The sequence below is a fragment of the Panthera uncia genome, chromosome A2 (genome assembly GCF_023721935.1).
Source record: "Panthera uncia isolate 11264 chromosome A2, Puncia_PCG_1.0, whole genome shotgun sequence".
NCBI lineage: Eukaryota > Metazoa > Chordata > Mammalia > Carnivora > Felidae > Panthera > Panthera uncia.
The window spans coordinates 12,136,435-12,152,970 of record NC_064816.1 but is presented as its reverse complement, the minus strand read 5'-3'; the positions used below and the strand labels follow the sequence as shown (position 1 = coordinate 12,152,970).

At 56.8% G+C, this 16,536-nt stretch overlaps 1 protein-coding gene and 1 non-coding gene across 2 annotated transcripts in view; both read left to right on the top strand.

Moving 5' to 3' along the window:
- UNC13A (unc-13 homolog A) overlaps positions 1-9,452 on the top strand; it is a 39,138-nt gene extending 29,686 nt beyond the window's left edge. Inside the window, exons 25-28 of the mRNA XM_049640197.1 lie at positions 703-850; positions 4,565-4,657; positions 5,638-5,797; positions 7,332-9,452. Coding sequence (XP_049496154.1) covers positions 703-850; positions 4,565-4,657; positions 5,638-5,797; positions 7,332-7,632 — 702 coding nt within the window. The 3' untranslated portion in view covers positions 7,633-9,452. The remainder of the gene's footprint in view (positions 1-702; positions 851-4,564; positions 4,658-5,637; positions 5,798-7,331) is intronic.
- Positions 9,453-16,300: 6,848 nt separating this feature from the next.
- Positions 16,301-16,409, top strand: LOC125931125 (U6 spliceosomal RNA). The gene has a single exon (XR_007460381.1). It is a non-coding gene; the product is annotated as a U6 spliceosomal RNA (small nuclear RNA).
- The last annotated feature ends 127 nt before the right edge of the window (positions 16,410-16,536 follow it).

Below are 16,536 nucleotides of genomic sequence, written 5' to 3'. Positions count from 1 at the left end.
GACAGCCCCAGCTCTGTGGGGTCAGGGCCGGGTAGAAGGGAGGATGGGAATTGAGGGAGCCCAGGAACGGAGAAGCGAGGGCTTTCTGAAAGAAGGCATGTGGGAGGTGGGTCTTGAGGAATGCGTAGGAGTTCACAAGGCAAAGCAAACAAAGCATTCCAGGCAGAGGACCAGCCCGTGCAAGAACACTGTGGTCTCCATGACACAAAAAGCATGAAAATTACTCTAGAAGACATTTTTTGCTGCAACAGAGAATTATAGTGAAACAGGGTTCGCAACACAGTAAGGAGGGTGGTCAGGGAAAGCTCCTCGAGACCTTACCCAGAGGAAGACCACCATGGCAAAATGGGGGTGTTTGAAGTGGGGGGGGGGACTCCCCATAAGTGAGCACAGTAAGTGCAAAGACCCCGAGGCAGGTACGTTCTGGGGAAGACATTTGGAGAGAAGCCTGGGAGGTTTCAGGGTTGGGGCCACAGAGGCTTGGGGAGAGGCAGGAGGCATGGGTATTAACTTTGAGAGTGCTGGAAGCCCACCCGTGGTTTTGGGACAGGGTTGGAGGTCGGGGAGTGGAGAGCACGACTTGGGTGTTTTGAGGGCCCCCAGGCCATCCGGGGCGCGTCACCACCGGAGGGCAGCGGAGTTGGGGAGGGTGGATTGGGGCTGCCCAACTGGTCTCACCTCTCCCCACCCCGTCCTCCACAGCAATACTTCCACGCAGGTGGCGTGGGCCTCAAGAAGACCTTCCTGGAGAAGAGCCCAGACCTGCAGTCCCTGCGCTACGCCCTGTCCCTCTACACGCAGGCCACCGACCTGCTCATCAAGACCTTCGTGCAGACGCAATCGGCCCAGGGTAAGCGGCGGCCTAGCGCGCGGCGACCCAGCCCCTACCCAGCGAGGCTGCCACTGACTCGCCTCTGTGACGTCACGGCCCGGGGCAACTGACCAGCTCTCGGCGCTCGCGAGCTCCGTGAGGTCACCGGGCCAGTGAGGGATCAACAACTCGTGGGGGCGGGACTTCTGACGTCACTGGGCCAGGAGGTGATTGGCATTTCCTGGGGGAAAATCTATGACCTCACGGGGCCAGGAGGGGATTGAAAGCTGTGGGGCGGGACCTCTTTGAAAGGCCAGGACCAGGGAGCGACTGAAAGCACCAAGGGACGCGGCTTTGAAGGGCAGGGTCCAGGGGGTGGTTGACATTTAGGGGCGGGGGGAGGCGGGGCAGATGACGTCACGCGGCAAATGAATGATTGGCTGTCCCGGGGATGGGCGGGGCCCCGACCTGGAGGAGTGGACGGAGAGGGGGTTTCCATTTCTCAAGTTCTCGCTTTGTCTCTCTCTCTCTCTCTCTCTCTCTCTCCTCTTGTCTCTGTCTCCTGTCCCTCTCTGAGTTCCCACACAGCAGCTGGGGCTGAGGGGAGCAGGACTCCAGGGTCCTAGTTCCCCTCCCTGAGGACCCGCCCTTTTCAAAACGGGCCCTAAGACCGGGGAGAGATGTTTGGCCGCTGACCCAGGCTTAGCTCCGGCAGGGGGGTAGGAGGGAGAGTTGCCCGCAAGCCGGAAGCTGGGGTGAGGGGAGCGGCCCCCTTCCCCTCCAGTCAGCCCAGGGCCCGGGGCGCTCCCTGGGCGTCAGGCCTCTGTGCTCAGCTTCGTGCCCAGTCCAAGCTGCTGCTTTTAGTGTCCCTGGTGTCCCCCCCCCCCCCGGAGCGGGAGGCTGTCTGTCCGTCCGTCTGCAGCTGACGTTTCTCTCTCTCTTGTTTCTCCTCCCTCTCACTCGCCGCCCCCTCTCCGCGCCTCCCCTGCTCCCCGCCACGTACACTCTCGCCCTCCATCCTCGCCTCTCGCTCGCTCGTCTCTCCCCCCACCCCTCCCTTCCCTCCTTTCTCCACCTTCCCCCGTGATTAGTCCATGGTGGAAAAGGGACTAGGTTTACCCTTAGTGAAGACATTTATCCTGAGAAGGGTACGTGCCTCCGCCGCCCGCCCGGTGCCCGGTGCCTGCGCCCCTCCCGGCCCCGGCTAGTAAAAGGCCCGTCCTTCCGCCTCCCCGGCCCGCCGGGCCCCGTCCAGGCCGGACCGGCTGTGGGGGCCTAGGTGGATGAGGGGGAAGGACGGCTTGCTGGTTCCACGTGGGGAAGGAGAAGCGATTCGAGTCGGAATCCGCTTCTTCCTAGGTGCATCTCTTAAGCCAGATCCCGGTCCCCCGGACAGCGCCTGCACGGTTAAGAGTGGGCTCAGATCCCAGTGAGCTATGATCCCAGCTCCGCCATTTGGGCGGGCCGGACGCCTGCAGGGAGCATGTCGCCTCCCTGAGCCTCAGCTTTCTCATCTGTGAAATGGGAACCGTCAGGGGCCCTAATTCATAAGATTGTTTTTAGGATTAGATGAATTAAGTGTAGAGAAGTTCCTGACCTGTCACACATGCAGTAGCTCCCAGCGAGTGTATCGTTGTTACTTTTATTATTAATTAATTAATTAATTAATATTATTACTGATGTCATTCTTCCAAGCATAGCAAACTAACAGTTTTCAGGCTCTGACTCTGGGCCAGCGCTTGTGCCAAGAAGCATTTCTCAGGGATTTTTGAAAAGATCTCTCCCAATTGCCCCCCAGGATGGTCCATCATTCCACAGATGAGGAAGCTGAGTCTCAAAGGAGATTAAGCCACTTGCCCAAGGAACCTTCCCCTACGGGAAGATACTCGGGGAGGGATGGGATTGGGGTACGCACAGGGAAGCCCCAGAAAGACCCTTCCCCTTGGAGCCAGCAAACTACGGGATGGGGGCGCCCAGCACTGCCCTCCTCCCCCTTCTTACTAGCTTTGGCCATGGTCTGACCCCTCACCCCACCCACCATTGCCCAACTACCCCCCCTGGCACCCTCAGTCTGGCCCGGATTGAGCTTGCTGTGAAGCATCAGCCTTGGGGGGTGGGGGAGGTGAGGCTGAGCATGTGACTGGTGGGGGGAGGGGGGACCGAAGCCTGAAATGACAAGGAAGGTGGCCTGGGGTGGGCAGCAAAGATGGGGGGGTGCACGCCCCAGCAGTGGGGTGATGGGGGTCTCCAGGCCTCTCTGCCCCCTGAGCCTCAGTCACTTCCTACCCAATGCCAGGTAACCCGGATTAACCTTGGGCACCCACCCCTGACTCTCCCTTTCCTCCCCCATGCATGGGGCGCTCAAGGTGTGGGGAGCTTCCTGAGGGGCAGGGGAGGGGCCTGGTGGGGGTGCTGGCGGTCACAGGTTTCAGGCCCCACAGGATGCCCTTTCCAGAGCCACAGAGAGAGGGACGGGACAGAGAGTGTTAAGCTGCTCCTTCAATGACCCCCATCGGAACCAATCAGTCAGGGCATTCCTGGTAGCTAGAAATAGAGGCAGACTGGGGAATTTGTGGGCCTGGAACCGAAAGATTAAGGGTTACGCTGACACCAATAATAGCTGAATCCAGAGCCTCTAACAATGCCTTTGGTCACTGGTCCCTGTTGAGACATCTGTGAGGTAGGCCTTCCCCCCATTGGGCAGAGACAGCCTTGCTAGCTTAGCACCGAAGAGTCTTTCCTCAGAGTTGCAGCCAAAGTCCCAGAGCTAACTCTGATTGGCCCAGCGTGGGTCACATGACCATTCCGGAGCCAATCACTGCAACTGTGGGCAGGGAATGCTCTGGGCAGCCATGGTTCATTTAGCCATACCAAGATCTGAGGTGGGTGTGGGGGTATTTCTCGATGGAAACTTGAGATTCTCTATTGAAAAGAGGAATGGCATTGAGGGAGGGAGAGAAAAGATAGCCTGCAAGCTGTCGCCTCAGAAGAAGTGAGGACTCTGGGTCGGGTCGGGTTATCGTAGTGTTTTGGAGAAGCAGCCAGGGAGCCCACGTGGCTGGAGCAGAGTTAGCGAGGGTGAGAGTGGAGAGAAACGAGGCAGGCCAGGGAATAGCGAGGACACATTGGGAGCGACCTCGCAGATCACAAAAAGGACTTCGATCATTTCAGAGTGAGACGGAAGGCCATGGAAAGCTTTTGAGCAGAGGAGGGAAGTGACCTAACTTAATAGGATTTCTCTGGCCGGTGTACTGAGAAAAGAGGATTCAGAAGGGGGCTACTGCAATAGTCCAGGCATGTGATGGTGGGGGATGGGACGGGATGGAGGCTAAGGAGGTGGGACAGATTCTCTGGTGTATTCAGCTAGTGTACAGGATGGGAACCCGAAGAGTCTGGCACTGTGACAACCCAAAGGAGAAAATGAAACCCGGGCAGCTAGGGGGTCAGGTGTTGCCAGGATGAGTTTCGACCAGGCGGCAATCACTGGCCTGAGAAAAATGGGGGGCAGGTGCGTTAAACTCAGAGACGTTAAGAGATCCGCCTGAGACCCTACAGCAAGGCAGTGAAGGGGCAGAACCCAGCGTTCTTGGCCTCCTAAGACCACGTGCCATCCCAGCCCCACCCTCAGTGCCAACCCTGTCAGGGCTGATGGCCCAGTGCCGCCAGCACATGGTGGGTGGGAGGTGGTCCAGGTCCCTTAAGTGGGTGGGAGGAATGGAGCTCACGCCAAGCATCCTCCCCTACCCCGCCCAGGCTCGGGTGTGGAAGACCCTGTGGGTGAAGTTTCAGTCCACGTCGAGCTCTTCACTCATCCGGGAACCGGGGAGCACAAGGTCACTGTGAAAGGTGAGTAGTCTGAGTTGGGAGGGAGAGTGCCCTCTCCAGGATTCGCTAGTCCTATGACAGAAACCACCCTCAGACGAGCTTAATCAAGAAAAATAGTTGTTATTAAAAAAAAAAAAAAAGATTTCATAAAACTAAACAATTCCAGAAATAAAGCTCTTTCAGGCATGGCTAGATCCAGGGGTACAAACAGTGTGATGGGACTGAATTCCACTTTCTCCATCCCTCCTCCGCTCAGCCTTCTTTTTGTTGGCTTTTATTTATTTATTTATTTATTTATTTATTTATTTTTAGATTAAAACAGACTCGGTTGTTTTAACCAAGGCCTAAAATACCACTGGTTTAAACAAGATAGAATGAGGGGTGCCTGGGTGGCTCAGTCCGTTAAGCGTCTGACTTCAGCTCAGGTCATGACCTCACAGTCCGTGAGTTCGAGCCCCACGTGGGGCTCTGTGCTGAGGGCTCGGAGCCTGGAGCCTGCTTCGGATTCTGTGCCTCTCTCTCTCTCTCTCTCTCTCTGCCTCTCCCCTGCTTGCACACTCTCTCTCTCTCTCTCAAAAATCAATAAACATTACAAAAAATTTTAAACAAAACAGAATGCGATTTTCTCTAACTCCGAGGACAATCAGCCCGGAGCTGACGTGGAGGTTTTCCAGTGTTGGGGATCCCTACCTTCTCTGATTCCACTTACATCTCTAATGTTTTCCTCCTCCATAAGGTACCAAAGGACTCAGTACCCACCAGCATCCCAGCCTGCAGCTAGGAGAAGGAGAACGTGTAGCGCATTCTCCCGGCCCTTTAAGCCCCAACCTGAAAGTTGTACACATCACTTCCTCTCCCGTTTCGCCGGCTGGAACTTCGTCACATGGCCGCACTTAGCTGTGGGAATATTGCGGGGACTGGGGCTTTTCAGACAGGCGTTGAAAACCACAGCTGCGTAGAGAGGACCCTGACAGTCTTACCCTCTACTTCCCCCCCGACAGTGGTGGCGGCCAATGACCTCAAGTGGCAGACTTCTGGCATTTTCCGGCCATTCATCGAGGTCAACATCATCGGGCCCCAGCTCAGCGACAAGAAACGCAAGTTTGCGACCAAATCCAAGAACAACAGCTGGGCCCCCAAGTACAACGAGAGCTTCCAGTTGTGAGTCTAAGGCTGGTTGGGGGATCACGGGGAGGGGCCATCTGCTGCGTGAATTTCAGGGCCCGCTAGGCCAGAGGGAAGTCTGGTGGGCCAGTGGTATCTGGGTGCAGGAATGAGAGGGGTCGTATCCTAGGTGAGGGCCCTGGGAAGCGAGGCGCCTTGGTGCAGGAGTGACGCTGGCGAGGGGATGGGGGTAACCACTTTGGGAGACAGGCAGTTCCCAGGGGAGGCAGTGAATGTGATATAACATGTTGATGAAGGCTTGTGAAGAGGAAGGGAAGTTTGAGCAGAGGGGGCATGTTGGGCAGGGTCATTTCTGGGGTTGGAGACTCAGGTCTGGTTAAGGGCCATGAGCGATCATGATGAGGCAAGGAACGTGTGGGTGAGGGTCTCAGGGCCATGGGGGCAGGTGTCCTGGAGTCAGCAGTGAGCCTTGTCAGGGCTGCTGGGGCAGGTCAGGAGGAGTCTGCATTGGGGGACAGGAGTGGACCGTGGTCCAGGGCATGGGGATGCCCGTCAAGTGGGTGGGGGTGGGGTCGCATCCAGAAGGGGCTTCCTGGTGAGCAAGAGTGAGCTTAGTCAGAAGCATCCAGGGTCCAGAGGGGCAGATGACCTGGGGAGCATAAATATGTCTGATCAGGGTATTACTTGGGATGGGCAGACATTTAGATCAGGTGTAAACCTCGCTGGGGCAGGATAGTGGGGGCAGGGGGCTGTTCCTGGGGGACAGAAATGCAGAGGGGTAAGGGAGCATCAGAACAGGGGAGAGGTGGGGACCCCTGAAGGACAAGAAGAGGGCTCTTGGTCAGAGGATTTTGGAGTGGTAGGTCACCTGATGCAATGCTTGGGAGCAGGCCCATGATCTAGTTGGGGGACAAATGTCTCCTGGGGTGGCTGGTAGTCCTTGAGGGGCAGGAATGCAGCCTGGGAGGGTGTTTCTAGGGAGCGGTGTGGGCATAGCCCATTAGGGCAGGTCTCCTGGGGGCAGAAGCCCAGCATCACTGGGGACACAGCCTGCTGGTAGGGGGAGACGTGCTGGAGTGTGGGGCGGGTCACTCACGGTGACGCTTGAGAGCAGTTCGCGCGGACAGATCTCCTTAGAGGTAAGAGGGGTGGGCTAGGAAGTATGGGGGTGGGGCACGCCAAGGAGATAACCGGAGTTCAGGTGGCAGCCTGGTAAAGGGGCTTCCGGGCGTGGCGTCTGGGGCAGGGTGGCGAGCAGCAGCTCAGCGGGCCAAAGGTGTGGGCGCTTTGGACGGGGTGGAAGCATGGCCTCGCCAGGGTGTCTTGGGAAAAGTGTCACCTGGGGTGGGGACGGGGTTTGGCCCTCGGCTGAAAGTAGGATGGTGGCGGTATTGTGGGCTGGAGGTGGGGTGGGGGTTAGAAGGGAGGAAGGAGTGACGGGGCAGAGACACTACTTGGGGGCGGGGCGGGGCCCAGCCCTCGGGGGCGTGGCCCGGCGCGGAGGCGGGGTCAGCAGGAGGGGGTGGTGGCCCGGCGGGCGGGGCTGTCCTCACGCCCCGCCCCCTCGCAGCACGCTGAGCGCGGACGCGGGCCCAGAGTGCTACGAGCTGCAGGTGTGCGTCAAGGACTACTGCTTCGCGCGCGAGGACCGCACGGTGGGGCTGGCCGTGCTGCAGCTGCGGGAGCTGGCCCAGCGCGGGAGCGCCGCCTGCTGGCTGCCACTGGGTCGCCGCATCCACATGGACGACACGGGCCTCACAGTGCTGCGCATCCTGTCACAGCGCAGCAACGACGAGGTGGCCAAGGAGTTCGTCAAGCTCAAGTCGGACACGCGCTCCGCCGAGGAGGGCGGCGCGGCGCCTGCGCCCTAGCGCGGGGCACGCGGGCGGGCAGCACTGCGCCTGCGCGCGGGGCGGGGCGACGTCTGTGCGCTGGGACCTCCCAGAGGCCGAGTCTCCGGGCTCTGGTGCGGAGGGCTGAGTGCGCCTGCGCCCTTGACTTAGCTCCCACCTCTAGGGACTGGTGAACGGACGACGCCCCGCCCCCTCGAGCAGCCACGCCCTAGGGCGCGATGAAGGAAGAAGCCACATCCCCTACCAGAAGCCAAGTCCCCAGCGCCTAGGGGACCTTTCGAGCTGGGATGGGAGGGAGTCCTGCCCCCCTGTGGAGGAGGCCAGGTCCTGGGGCTCTGGTACGGGGAGACCCTGCCTCCTGTCCCCTGGAAAAGCCATAAGATGGGTCCCCAAATCCTGGGGCCCGAGACCAATTGCCAAGTATGAAACTCTCAGCTCCCTGGAGGGGCGGGCCCTGGGCAAGGGGCAGGGCTTCCTAGAGCGCCCCCTGGGGTGGTCTAGGGGTTGGAGGCACTAGAAAGCTGGTTGGAGGGCCCAGGTTGGACCAGAGTGTCTTTTCATGTTTGTGCAAAAAATAAACAGGGAGGGAGGGGAGGATGGGATTTCAAAAGCACATGCGCCCTCGGGCGCCCAAACCCTGGGGGCCAAGTGGACGGCTCTGAAGCACCCGCACTGCCCCCACTTCCCCATGGGGGTTTGCCTCTCCTTTTCCCCCAACATACCCATCCTCATAGCATAGAGTTGAACCCACCCGTTTAACAGATGGCAGAACTGCGGCCCAGAGAGCCGCTCGAGACTTTGCTGAAGGCCCCAGTGCCACACCTTCTCCCCACTCCCTTTGGCCTGTGTGCCCCATCTAAGGGTGGGCTGAAATCGGATGACCCGACACAGCTCCCCATTGCTGCTAACCCCTCCTCAGGGGACCTCCCCCATTCCTTACAAGGGATGGGGGTTCTGGGCCAAGGCCCCCACTGCCCCCTCCCACGGCTGGCTGCCAAGCAAAACCCCAGCCCTCAGCCCTTCCCCTGGGACCCGATGGGAAGATTCCCTGAGAACTCTTGACCTCCCACCAAGAAAGAGGGGGGCTCCCTGGACCCAGGCACCGCCCCCCCCCCAACCCCTTCTTCCTCTCCCAGAATTCTCCAGGCAGGCGAGAAAGAGACCAGAAACTCTAGGTGTGTGTATATATGTGTGTGTGTGTAAATATACCAACATGCTCGGAGCTTAGTCTCCAAAATCTCATTCATTCATTCAGGCACCGTGCCACAGGATACCCCCAGGTGGGGCCTCCACCTGCCTGAAGCTCTTCCTCCAGCAGGCGTTGGTGGGGCAATCTGGCCAGAGTCAAGTGTCCCCATTTTAGCTCACGGAGACAGAATCTTTTGGTAAAGTTTGTCACGGCTTGTCTTTGCCCAGAATCTGCTTTTCCATGTTGGACGGGTGCTTATGGGCCGTTTGCTTTTCCTGCCAGATTGACCAAGCACCAGAGGGAACCGTAGGTGCGGAGGCTGAGGTGGGCAGGTTTGAAGCGCAGCGAGGTCACTGTGGCTGGCGAGGGGGACCACAGGGAGAAGGTGTTGATGTCGGGGAGACGTGCAGAGATATCAGACCGGGCAGGGCCTTGTATGCTGCTCTGGGGAGTTCTGATATTACCCGAAGGGATTTGGGGAGCCCCAGGAGATCTTAAAGCTGAGAACAGTCTGGATTTCAGGCGTCAGAAGCTCCCTCTGGCTACCTCATGGAGAATGGACCAATGCAGTTTGGGGGAGAGACAGAGTGCTTTCGGGATATTGAAATTAATTCCTGGAAAGATTTTGGGAGATAGAGTAAGGAAAAAACAAAAACCCACCCCTTAGATGAGCCCAGGGCTGATGGGTACAGTTGTTCCTGCTGTGCACTGGCCAAGGGTCTGGCATTTCTAAGGAGGCCATGTGCAAATCCTAGGTGCTGGGAGTTGTGTGTTTATACTGATGGTTTCCCGGCACGTGGACAAGTCTGGGAGAAGTGGCACCATTTCCTGCGTTACCTGGAGGTGCTGCATATGTCCCCTGAGTTTCGGCAGCTGTGGGTGACTGAAGGTTCTGAACCAGAGGTTGAGCTGCAAGTTCTCATACAGGACAGCGGGGGAGGGGCAGGGGCCAGGGGCAGGCTGGGAGGTGGCAAGGGGGGAGCTGAGAATCTCTGTCACATGGACTGAGGGGCAGATTTTAAATTTTGGCCACGGGGGTAGGGGGGTGGGAGTGAGGTGGACTGAGAACACCAGCCAACAGCCAAAGGGGAGGTAACGTGTCTTGGGGTGAGCCCTGCGGGATCTATGGGTGACCAGCAAGAAAAGGGGGAGCTGAGCTTCTGCCTGAGCGAGCCAACTTATTTCCCAAAAGATCCTTGGGAGTCTCTGGTCAAGGCCTGCGTGTGTGTGCGTGTATGTATGAGCATGCGCGCGTGTGCGCGCACCTGCTTGTGTGTGTGTGTGTGTGTGTGTGTCCAGTTCCCCAGCACCAGCCCAGGCACATGGAGGGAGCTTCAGGGAGTATTTGTTGAATGATTTTTTTTTTTTTCCCCTGACTCCCAGGCTAGAGCTGTTTTAGAAATTTCCTCCCTCTTCTTTCCCCCAGGGGACTCCTATTTATCCCTCAAGACTCATCCTCAATATCCTGTCCTGTAGAAAACCCTCCCTGCTCCTCCTCAGGACTTCCCCAGCCCCCGTCCCCACCCCTCTGTCCCTGATGTCATGGGACAGGCCCTGTTCCCCCCCGGACTGGGGTCTGAGGCCTCTTGACAGCCCCAAGTTCACCCAGCACAGACCGGGCACAGGGGGGTGACGGAAGGGTATGCCTAGTTGAACGGTCTTGGGGTGGAGGGTCCACCTGCGTGTCTATCCATGTCTGGCCATACCAACCTTCCCCTCCCACATAGACCTGGGCACACAGAAGGCGTTCCAGCCAGCCTGTGACTGGGTCGCAGAACACACGGGGGGGGAGAGGACGAGAGCAGACGAGGAGGAGAGAGGAAAGGAAAGGAGTCTAGGAGGCCCGAAGCCTCTGGAACTAGGAAGTTCCTGTATTGGAACAAGGCTCAGAGAGGAACAGGGTTTTCCCCAAGGCCACTCACCACCTCACCTGGGGTGGCCCGAAGTTCTGAGCCCTGGTGGGGCCTAGGGGTTGCGTCCGGACCCATTTCATGCCACGATCTGGCCCTAGATTTCCAGGGGTCAGGGAAAGGGTGGAGTAGGGCTGGCCCCTAGTCGGGTAGGGGGAGTGCGACATTGTATCTTGGACAGAGCCGATCCCCTCTCCTCCTCCACCCCTCCCCCACAAGAGGGACAGTGGCCCAGAGTAAGGACACAGAGAAGAGGAGGGAAGGAGAGAGAGAAGGTAAGAGGACACAGAGAGACCTTGAGATGGAGAGAGAGACTCGGAGGTGGGGAGAAAGGGAAATCAGGGATCTAGAAGGAAGAGGAACCCACCGGTCTCTCTGGCTCTCCCCGGTCCAGCCTGGAAGGATTTATGTTACACGAGCAGGTGCCTGGCCTTGACCCGCAATCCCTCTCAGGCTCCAGAGCCTGACACCTCCCCGTGACCCCATCAGAGATGCAAAAAACTTAACACCCAACTAGAAATCTTTGGGACCTCAGAGACCTTTCTGTCCCCCACACCCTGTGCTGTCCGTTTTGCAGATGGGGACACTGAGGGGCGGGGCAGGGCAGGGACAGCCCAGAGTCGCCCCACACTCTGCTGCCCCAGTGGAGAGGGAGGGGAGCTCGCTGGGGGTTCGGGTTCGTATCACGACACCGCCTGCCCCCTGAACGTCCTTTCCTAAGAATTGTCAAGGACCAAAGTCGTCTTCGCTGACACGTGTTGCTTTTCTCTTTGCCTTTTATTTTTTTAAAGAGAGAAATCAAGTTGACGGTGTCGAGTAAGACCTCCCCCTTCCCCAACCCCTGCCTAACCGCGGTGGCTCTCTCGAGACCCAGGTCACAGGCGGAGGGTCCCCTGCGCATCCCAGGCCACACGGCCAGGGGGACTCACGCTTCACCCCTGACCCCGGCACCCTGAGACCGCCCCCCACCCCCAGACCCGGCCACGCAGTCCAGGGGGGTTCATTCCTCCACACACCTTCTCTTAGCATGTGATTGCAAATGTGAAATCAAAATGCTGTTTGTTCGTTCGTTTGTTTTAATTCCATCCCGTTGGTCTGGCGTCGGCACAGATGCCCCCATCTCTCTGTAAATACGTGACTTGGAACAAACGTTTAAAACCAACGAGAAGCGGTCATGAATGCATGGTGTTGAGATGTTTTGCACTATTCTGACTTTTTGGTCTCTGTAAAAATATTTTATTAACAGCAGACATTAAAAAAAATAGAAAAAAACGAAAAGCCTCAGACGTGTGGTGGCTTCCTTTCACTCCCGAATCAGCAAAAACAACAACAAAAACAGCCTAGCACTTAACACACACACACACACACACACACGCTGTTGAACACACTTCCCACCCACGAACGCGACTCAAGATATTGCAGAGAAAAGGGGGCGCCTGGGGGGCTCAGTGGGTTAAGCGTCCGACTTCGGCTCAGGTCATGAGCTCGCGGTTCGTGGGTTCGAGCCCCGCATCGGGCTCTGTGCCCGACAGCTCAGAGCCTGGAGCCTGCTTCGGATTCTGGGTCTCCCTCTCTCTCTGCCCCTCCCCTGCTTGCGCTCTGTCTCTCTCTGAAAACTGAATACGCGTTAAAAAAAAAGGGGGGGGGACTAACTTAAAAAAAAAAAAAGATACTGCAGAGAAGGAAAGAGGCGGGATCTGAACCGAGGACATTCATGCGGTAGCTGTCGCTCTTAGCTCAAGCAAGTTGGGACACCCTCATCTTCAACCTACAGCCCCGTCTGTTGTCCGTTGTTGTTTTTTCGAACGTAGCAGGTAAGAATCTCATTTCATAAGCTCGCATATGCAGAGAACAAACCCTCCTTTTTCTACAGCTCCTTTCAATTTCTGTTTTGAGCCCCCATCCCACCAGGGGGCAGAAACGGAACCTCACCCAGCTCAGGGTTTCCTGGGTGAATTTGAGGATCCCGCTCTTAAGATCCGGAGTGGCTTCCGCATTTGAGTGGCCAGGGCAGGGGCCCTGAGCTCGGCCACTGGGAGCGGGTTTCCCTGAGTGCTCTGAGCTACCAGGGACAGAAAAAAAGAGCTAAAATCAGGACCTGCAGCGGCGTTACCTAGGCCTGAAGCTCTCCTCCGAGTACGCCCTCAGGGAGCCTTGCACTTGGGCCTGAAGGCCGGAAGCAGCCTTGGAGGGGGTGGGGGGGTTCACACGGGGGAGTATTAGACAGCAGTGAAAATGGCCAAGCCAGAACTGTCTGCGTCGTGTCAGAAGACGCAGGCCACCGGGGCCCCTGCAGGTCTTTGCTGACTGCGCCGGGCTGCAAAGCTTCTCTCCTCTCCCCTGACGCCCGGCAGTTTCCGTAGCTGGGCACACGGTCTACACAGCGTGTCTTCTGCATAACTGCTCGCTCGCTCGCTCGCTCCCTGACAGAGGGGGCTGGCTTGCTGGCTGCTCGCTACAAAAGGTGCTCAGCCCTCGGCCCCGAGTCCCTCAGCACATGGGGTCCATCGTGTCACCCTCGAGGCTTGGGAGCGGGGGCAGGGCGGCGGGGAGGGGCTCACGTTGCTGCTTGTGCTGTGGGAACCGAACGGGCTGGCTCTGGATCGACCGAGTCTTGTAGCCAAGGCCATACCTGTGGGCTCACTCCTGCCCTTCTCTCTGCAGGAGGCTTTTCTCCGACCAAGGACGGGAATAAGTGTTAGTGTGATGTTGACCGAGAAAAACCAAGTCTTGGGGCGCCGGGGTGGCTCAGTCTGTTAAGCCTCCGACTTCAGCTGAGGTCGGGATCTCGCAGTTTGTGGGTTCGAGCCCCGCATCGGGCTCTGTGCTGACAGCTCAGGGCCTGGAGCCTGCTTCGGATTCTGCGGATTCTGCGTCTCCTTCTCTCTCTGCCCCTCCCCTGCTTGCGCTCTGTCTCTCAAAAAAATGAATAAAACGTTAAAAAAACACACACACACATTAAAAAAAAAAAGAAAAAGAAAGAAACCAGCAAGTGTTGATGAGGGTGTGGGGAAGTTGGCACCCGGGTGCCCTGCCGGTAAGAATGGAAGACGGTGCAAGTCGCTGTGCGAGACGATCGGGAGGGCCCTAAAAAGCTGAAAAATACAATTCCCGGGTGAGCCAGGAATTCCGCTTCTGGGAACATTCCCCGAAGAACTGAAAGCAGGGTCTTGAAGAGATATTTGTACCCCCGTGTTCACAGCAGTATGGGTGACAATAGCTAAAACGTGGAAGCAACCCAGCATGTCCATCAAGAGATGAATGGATGAGCAAACCGCGGTCTATCCACATTCTGGAATATTCTTCAGTCTTAAGAAGGAAGGAAGGCCTGACCCAGGCTACGACATGGATGAGCCTTGAGGACACTATGCTGTGTGAAAGAAGCCAGTCACAAAAGGACATATAAATGTGATCCCACTTATAGAAGGTCCCTTGAGTAGCCGAATCTGTAGAGACAGAAAGTAGAATGGGGGGGGGGGGCGCCGGGGGCGGGGGGGGGGAGATGGGGGGGTTCATCTTTAACGGGGACAGAGTTCCAGTTTGGGAAGATAGAGAAGTTCTGGAGGCAGATGGTGGTGACGGCTGCACGACATTGGGAACGTACTAAATGCCACGGGGTTGTAAACTTTCGCCTGGCTAAGTTTATGCTATCTGAGTTTCATCTCAATTTTTATTTATTATTTTTACTTTTTTGATGTTTATTTATTTTTGAGAGAGGGAGAGAGAGAGACAGAGTGTGAGCAGGGGAGGGGCAGAGACAGAGAATCCGAAGCAGGCTCCGGGCTCTGAGCCATCAGCACAGAGCCCGACGCGGGGCTCGGACTCACGAACCGTGAGATCATGACCTGAGCCCAAGTGAGCCGCTCAACGGACTGAGCCACCCAGGCTTCCCTCAATTTTTAACACTAAGAAGAAAAACAGGCAGCTGGGCAGATACCTCTGACCTAATTAATCCATTATTCGACTTCCCCTCCTGCTTCTCCTCACCTCTCCCAGCCTTGGGCTAAACTTCAGCAACCATCCCCGTGTTCAGCCCACCCGCCCCTGTCACCTGAAGCCCCAGCCCCAACCTCACCCTGTCCTCCTGCTCTGCCCCCAACCCCCCTTAATCTACCCTAATCCCACCCCATTTACCCACACCCTCTCATCACTCCACCTGCCAACCTGCCGGGACCATCCAGGGAACGTAAGATAACCAGGTTCCTGGAGGGTGTAATCCAATTATGTGATTCATGATCCATGTATGATTCCGTTTCATTACATAATTTATTACACTGCGTGATAATTACTCTGTTCCTAATCCTGCAATTACATATAATAGGCTCCATGATTATGCATCCTACAATTACCCAATCATTCTTACCCTCGCCATAACGTACAGCGGGAAACGAGGAGGACGTGGTGGGTTGACATCAGAACCCGCCCCGATCCAGCCCCTTTCCAGGCGGAGGCTGCCGAGCTGTCGCCGCGCTCACGGACTTTCCCCGCAGCTGGGCGCGTGCTCAGGTCCACCGACGCAGATGCCTGCGGGAGTCTGGAAGGCCAGAAGAGACCCAGAGCTGTCTTGCTTTTTGCTTCCCCTTCGCTCTGCCAGCTGCCAGGCATGGAAACACCTGCTGTTCTGGAAGGTGCATCCCCTTGTCCGGTGTCAGGCTTGGAGGGCGTCGGAAAGCAGTTGTGGCCGAGGCAAAGGCGGCATTCTATTTCTGGATCACAGATACAGGGTGTGTGCCCAGCGTGGGAGGTTTCAAGGCCCACCTGACTCTCTGCCTTCATTTCGAGGAGCTTCGGTTCCCCTGGTGAGCAAGTTCTGCAGGATCATTCCTGTAGGCCCAGTCCTGGTCCCGCTCCTGGGCACCAAGAGTTGGCAAACTATCCCCCCCCCCCCCCCCCCGCCCCCCTGCCACCGCCAAATCCAGCCCACTGCCTGTTTTTGTAAATAAAGTTTTATTAGCACATGGCCACGCTCATCCATTTACTCATTCGGTGCAGTCTGCGGCTGCTTTCAGGCTACAGCAGCAGAGTTTCCTGTGTTAAACCCTTTCTGTTAAAAGACTGGGTGGCTCAGTCTGTTAAGCGCCCGACTTCAGCTCAGGTCATGATCTCGTGGTTCGTGAGTTCGAGCCCCGCGTTGGGCTCTGTGCCGGCAGCTCGGAGCCTGGAGCCTGCTTCGGATTCTGTGTCTCCCTCTCTGTTCCCGCCACCCGCCTCCCTCGCTCTGTCTCTCTCTCAAAAATAAATAAACATTAAAAAAAATTTTTTTAAGACTTCAACTGGTTTTTCAGGGCACCTGGCTGGCTCAGTCAGTAGAGCATGGGACTCTTGATCTTGGGGCCATGAGTTCAAGCCCCACACTGAGCATATAATTGACTTAAAAAAAAAAAAGACCTCTTCATTTGTTTCCCACCCTTAATCCTGACTGATATGCTACATTTTTGATACATAATAAATGATGATACATCCCCAGACCCAGCCGCAATTACAGCATGCTACAGGGGAATGTGGAGGACTGAATAGTGTCCTGTACCAAAGATACCCACGTCCTACTGCCCCGAAAGTGTGAATGGTATTTCAAATGGTAAAAGGAGCGTTCTCTGTGGCAGCCCGTATCCTAAAATTGGGATGATACAGAGAAGATTAGCACGGCCCCTGCACAAGGATGCACGTAGATGGCAAAAGGAACGTTGCAGACGTAATTAAGGATCTTGAGACGGTGGGAGAGTCTCCTGGATTATCTAAGTGGGCCCTAAAGGCAATCACAAGGCTCCCTGTAAGAGGGATGGAAGAAGGTCAGAGGAAGGAGTAGGAGATGTGATTCAGGAA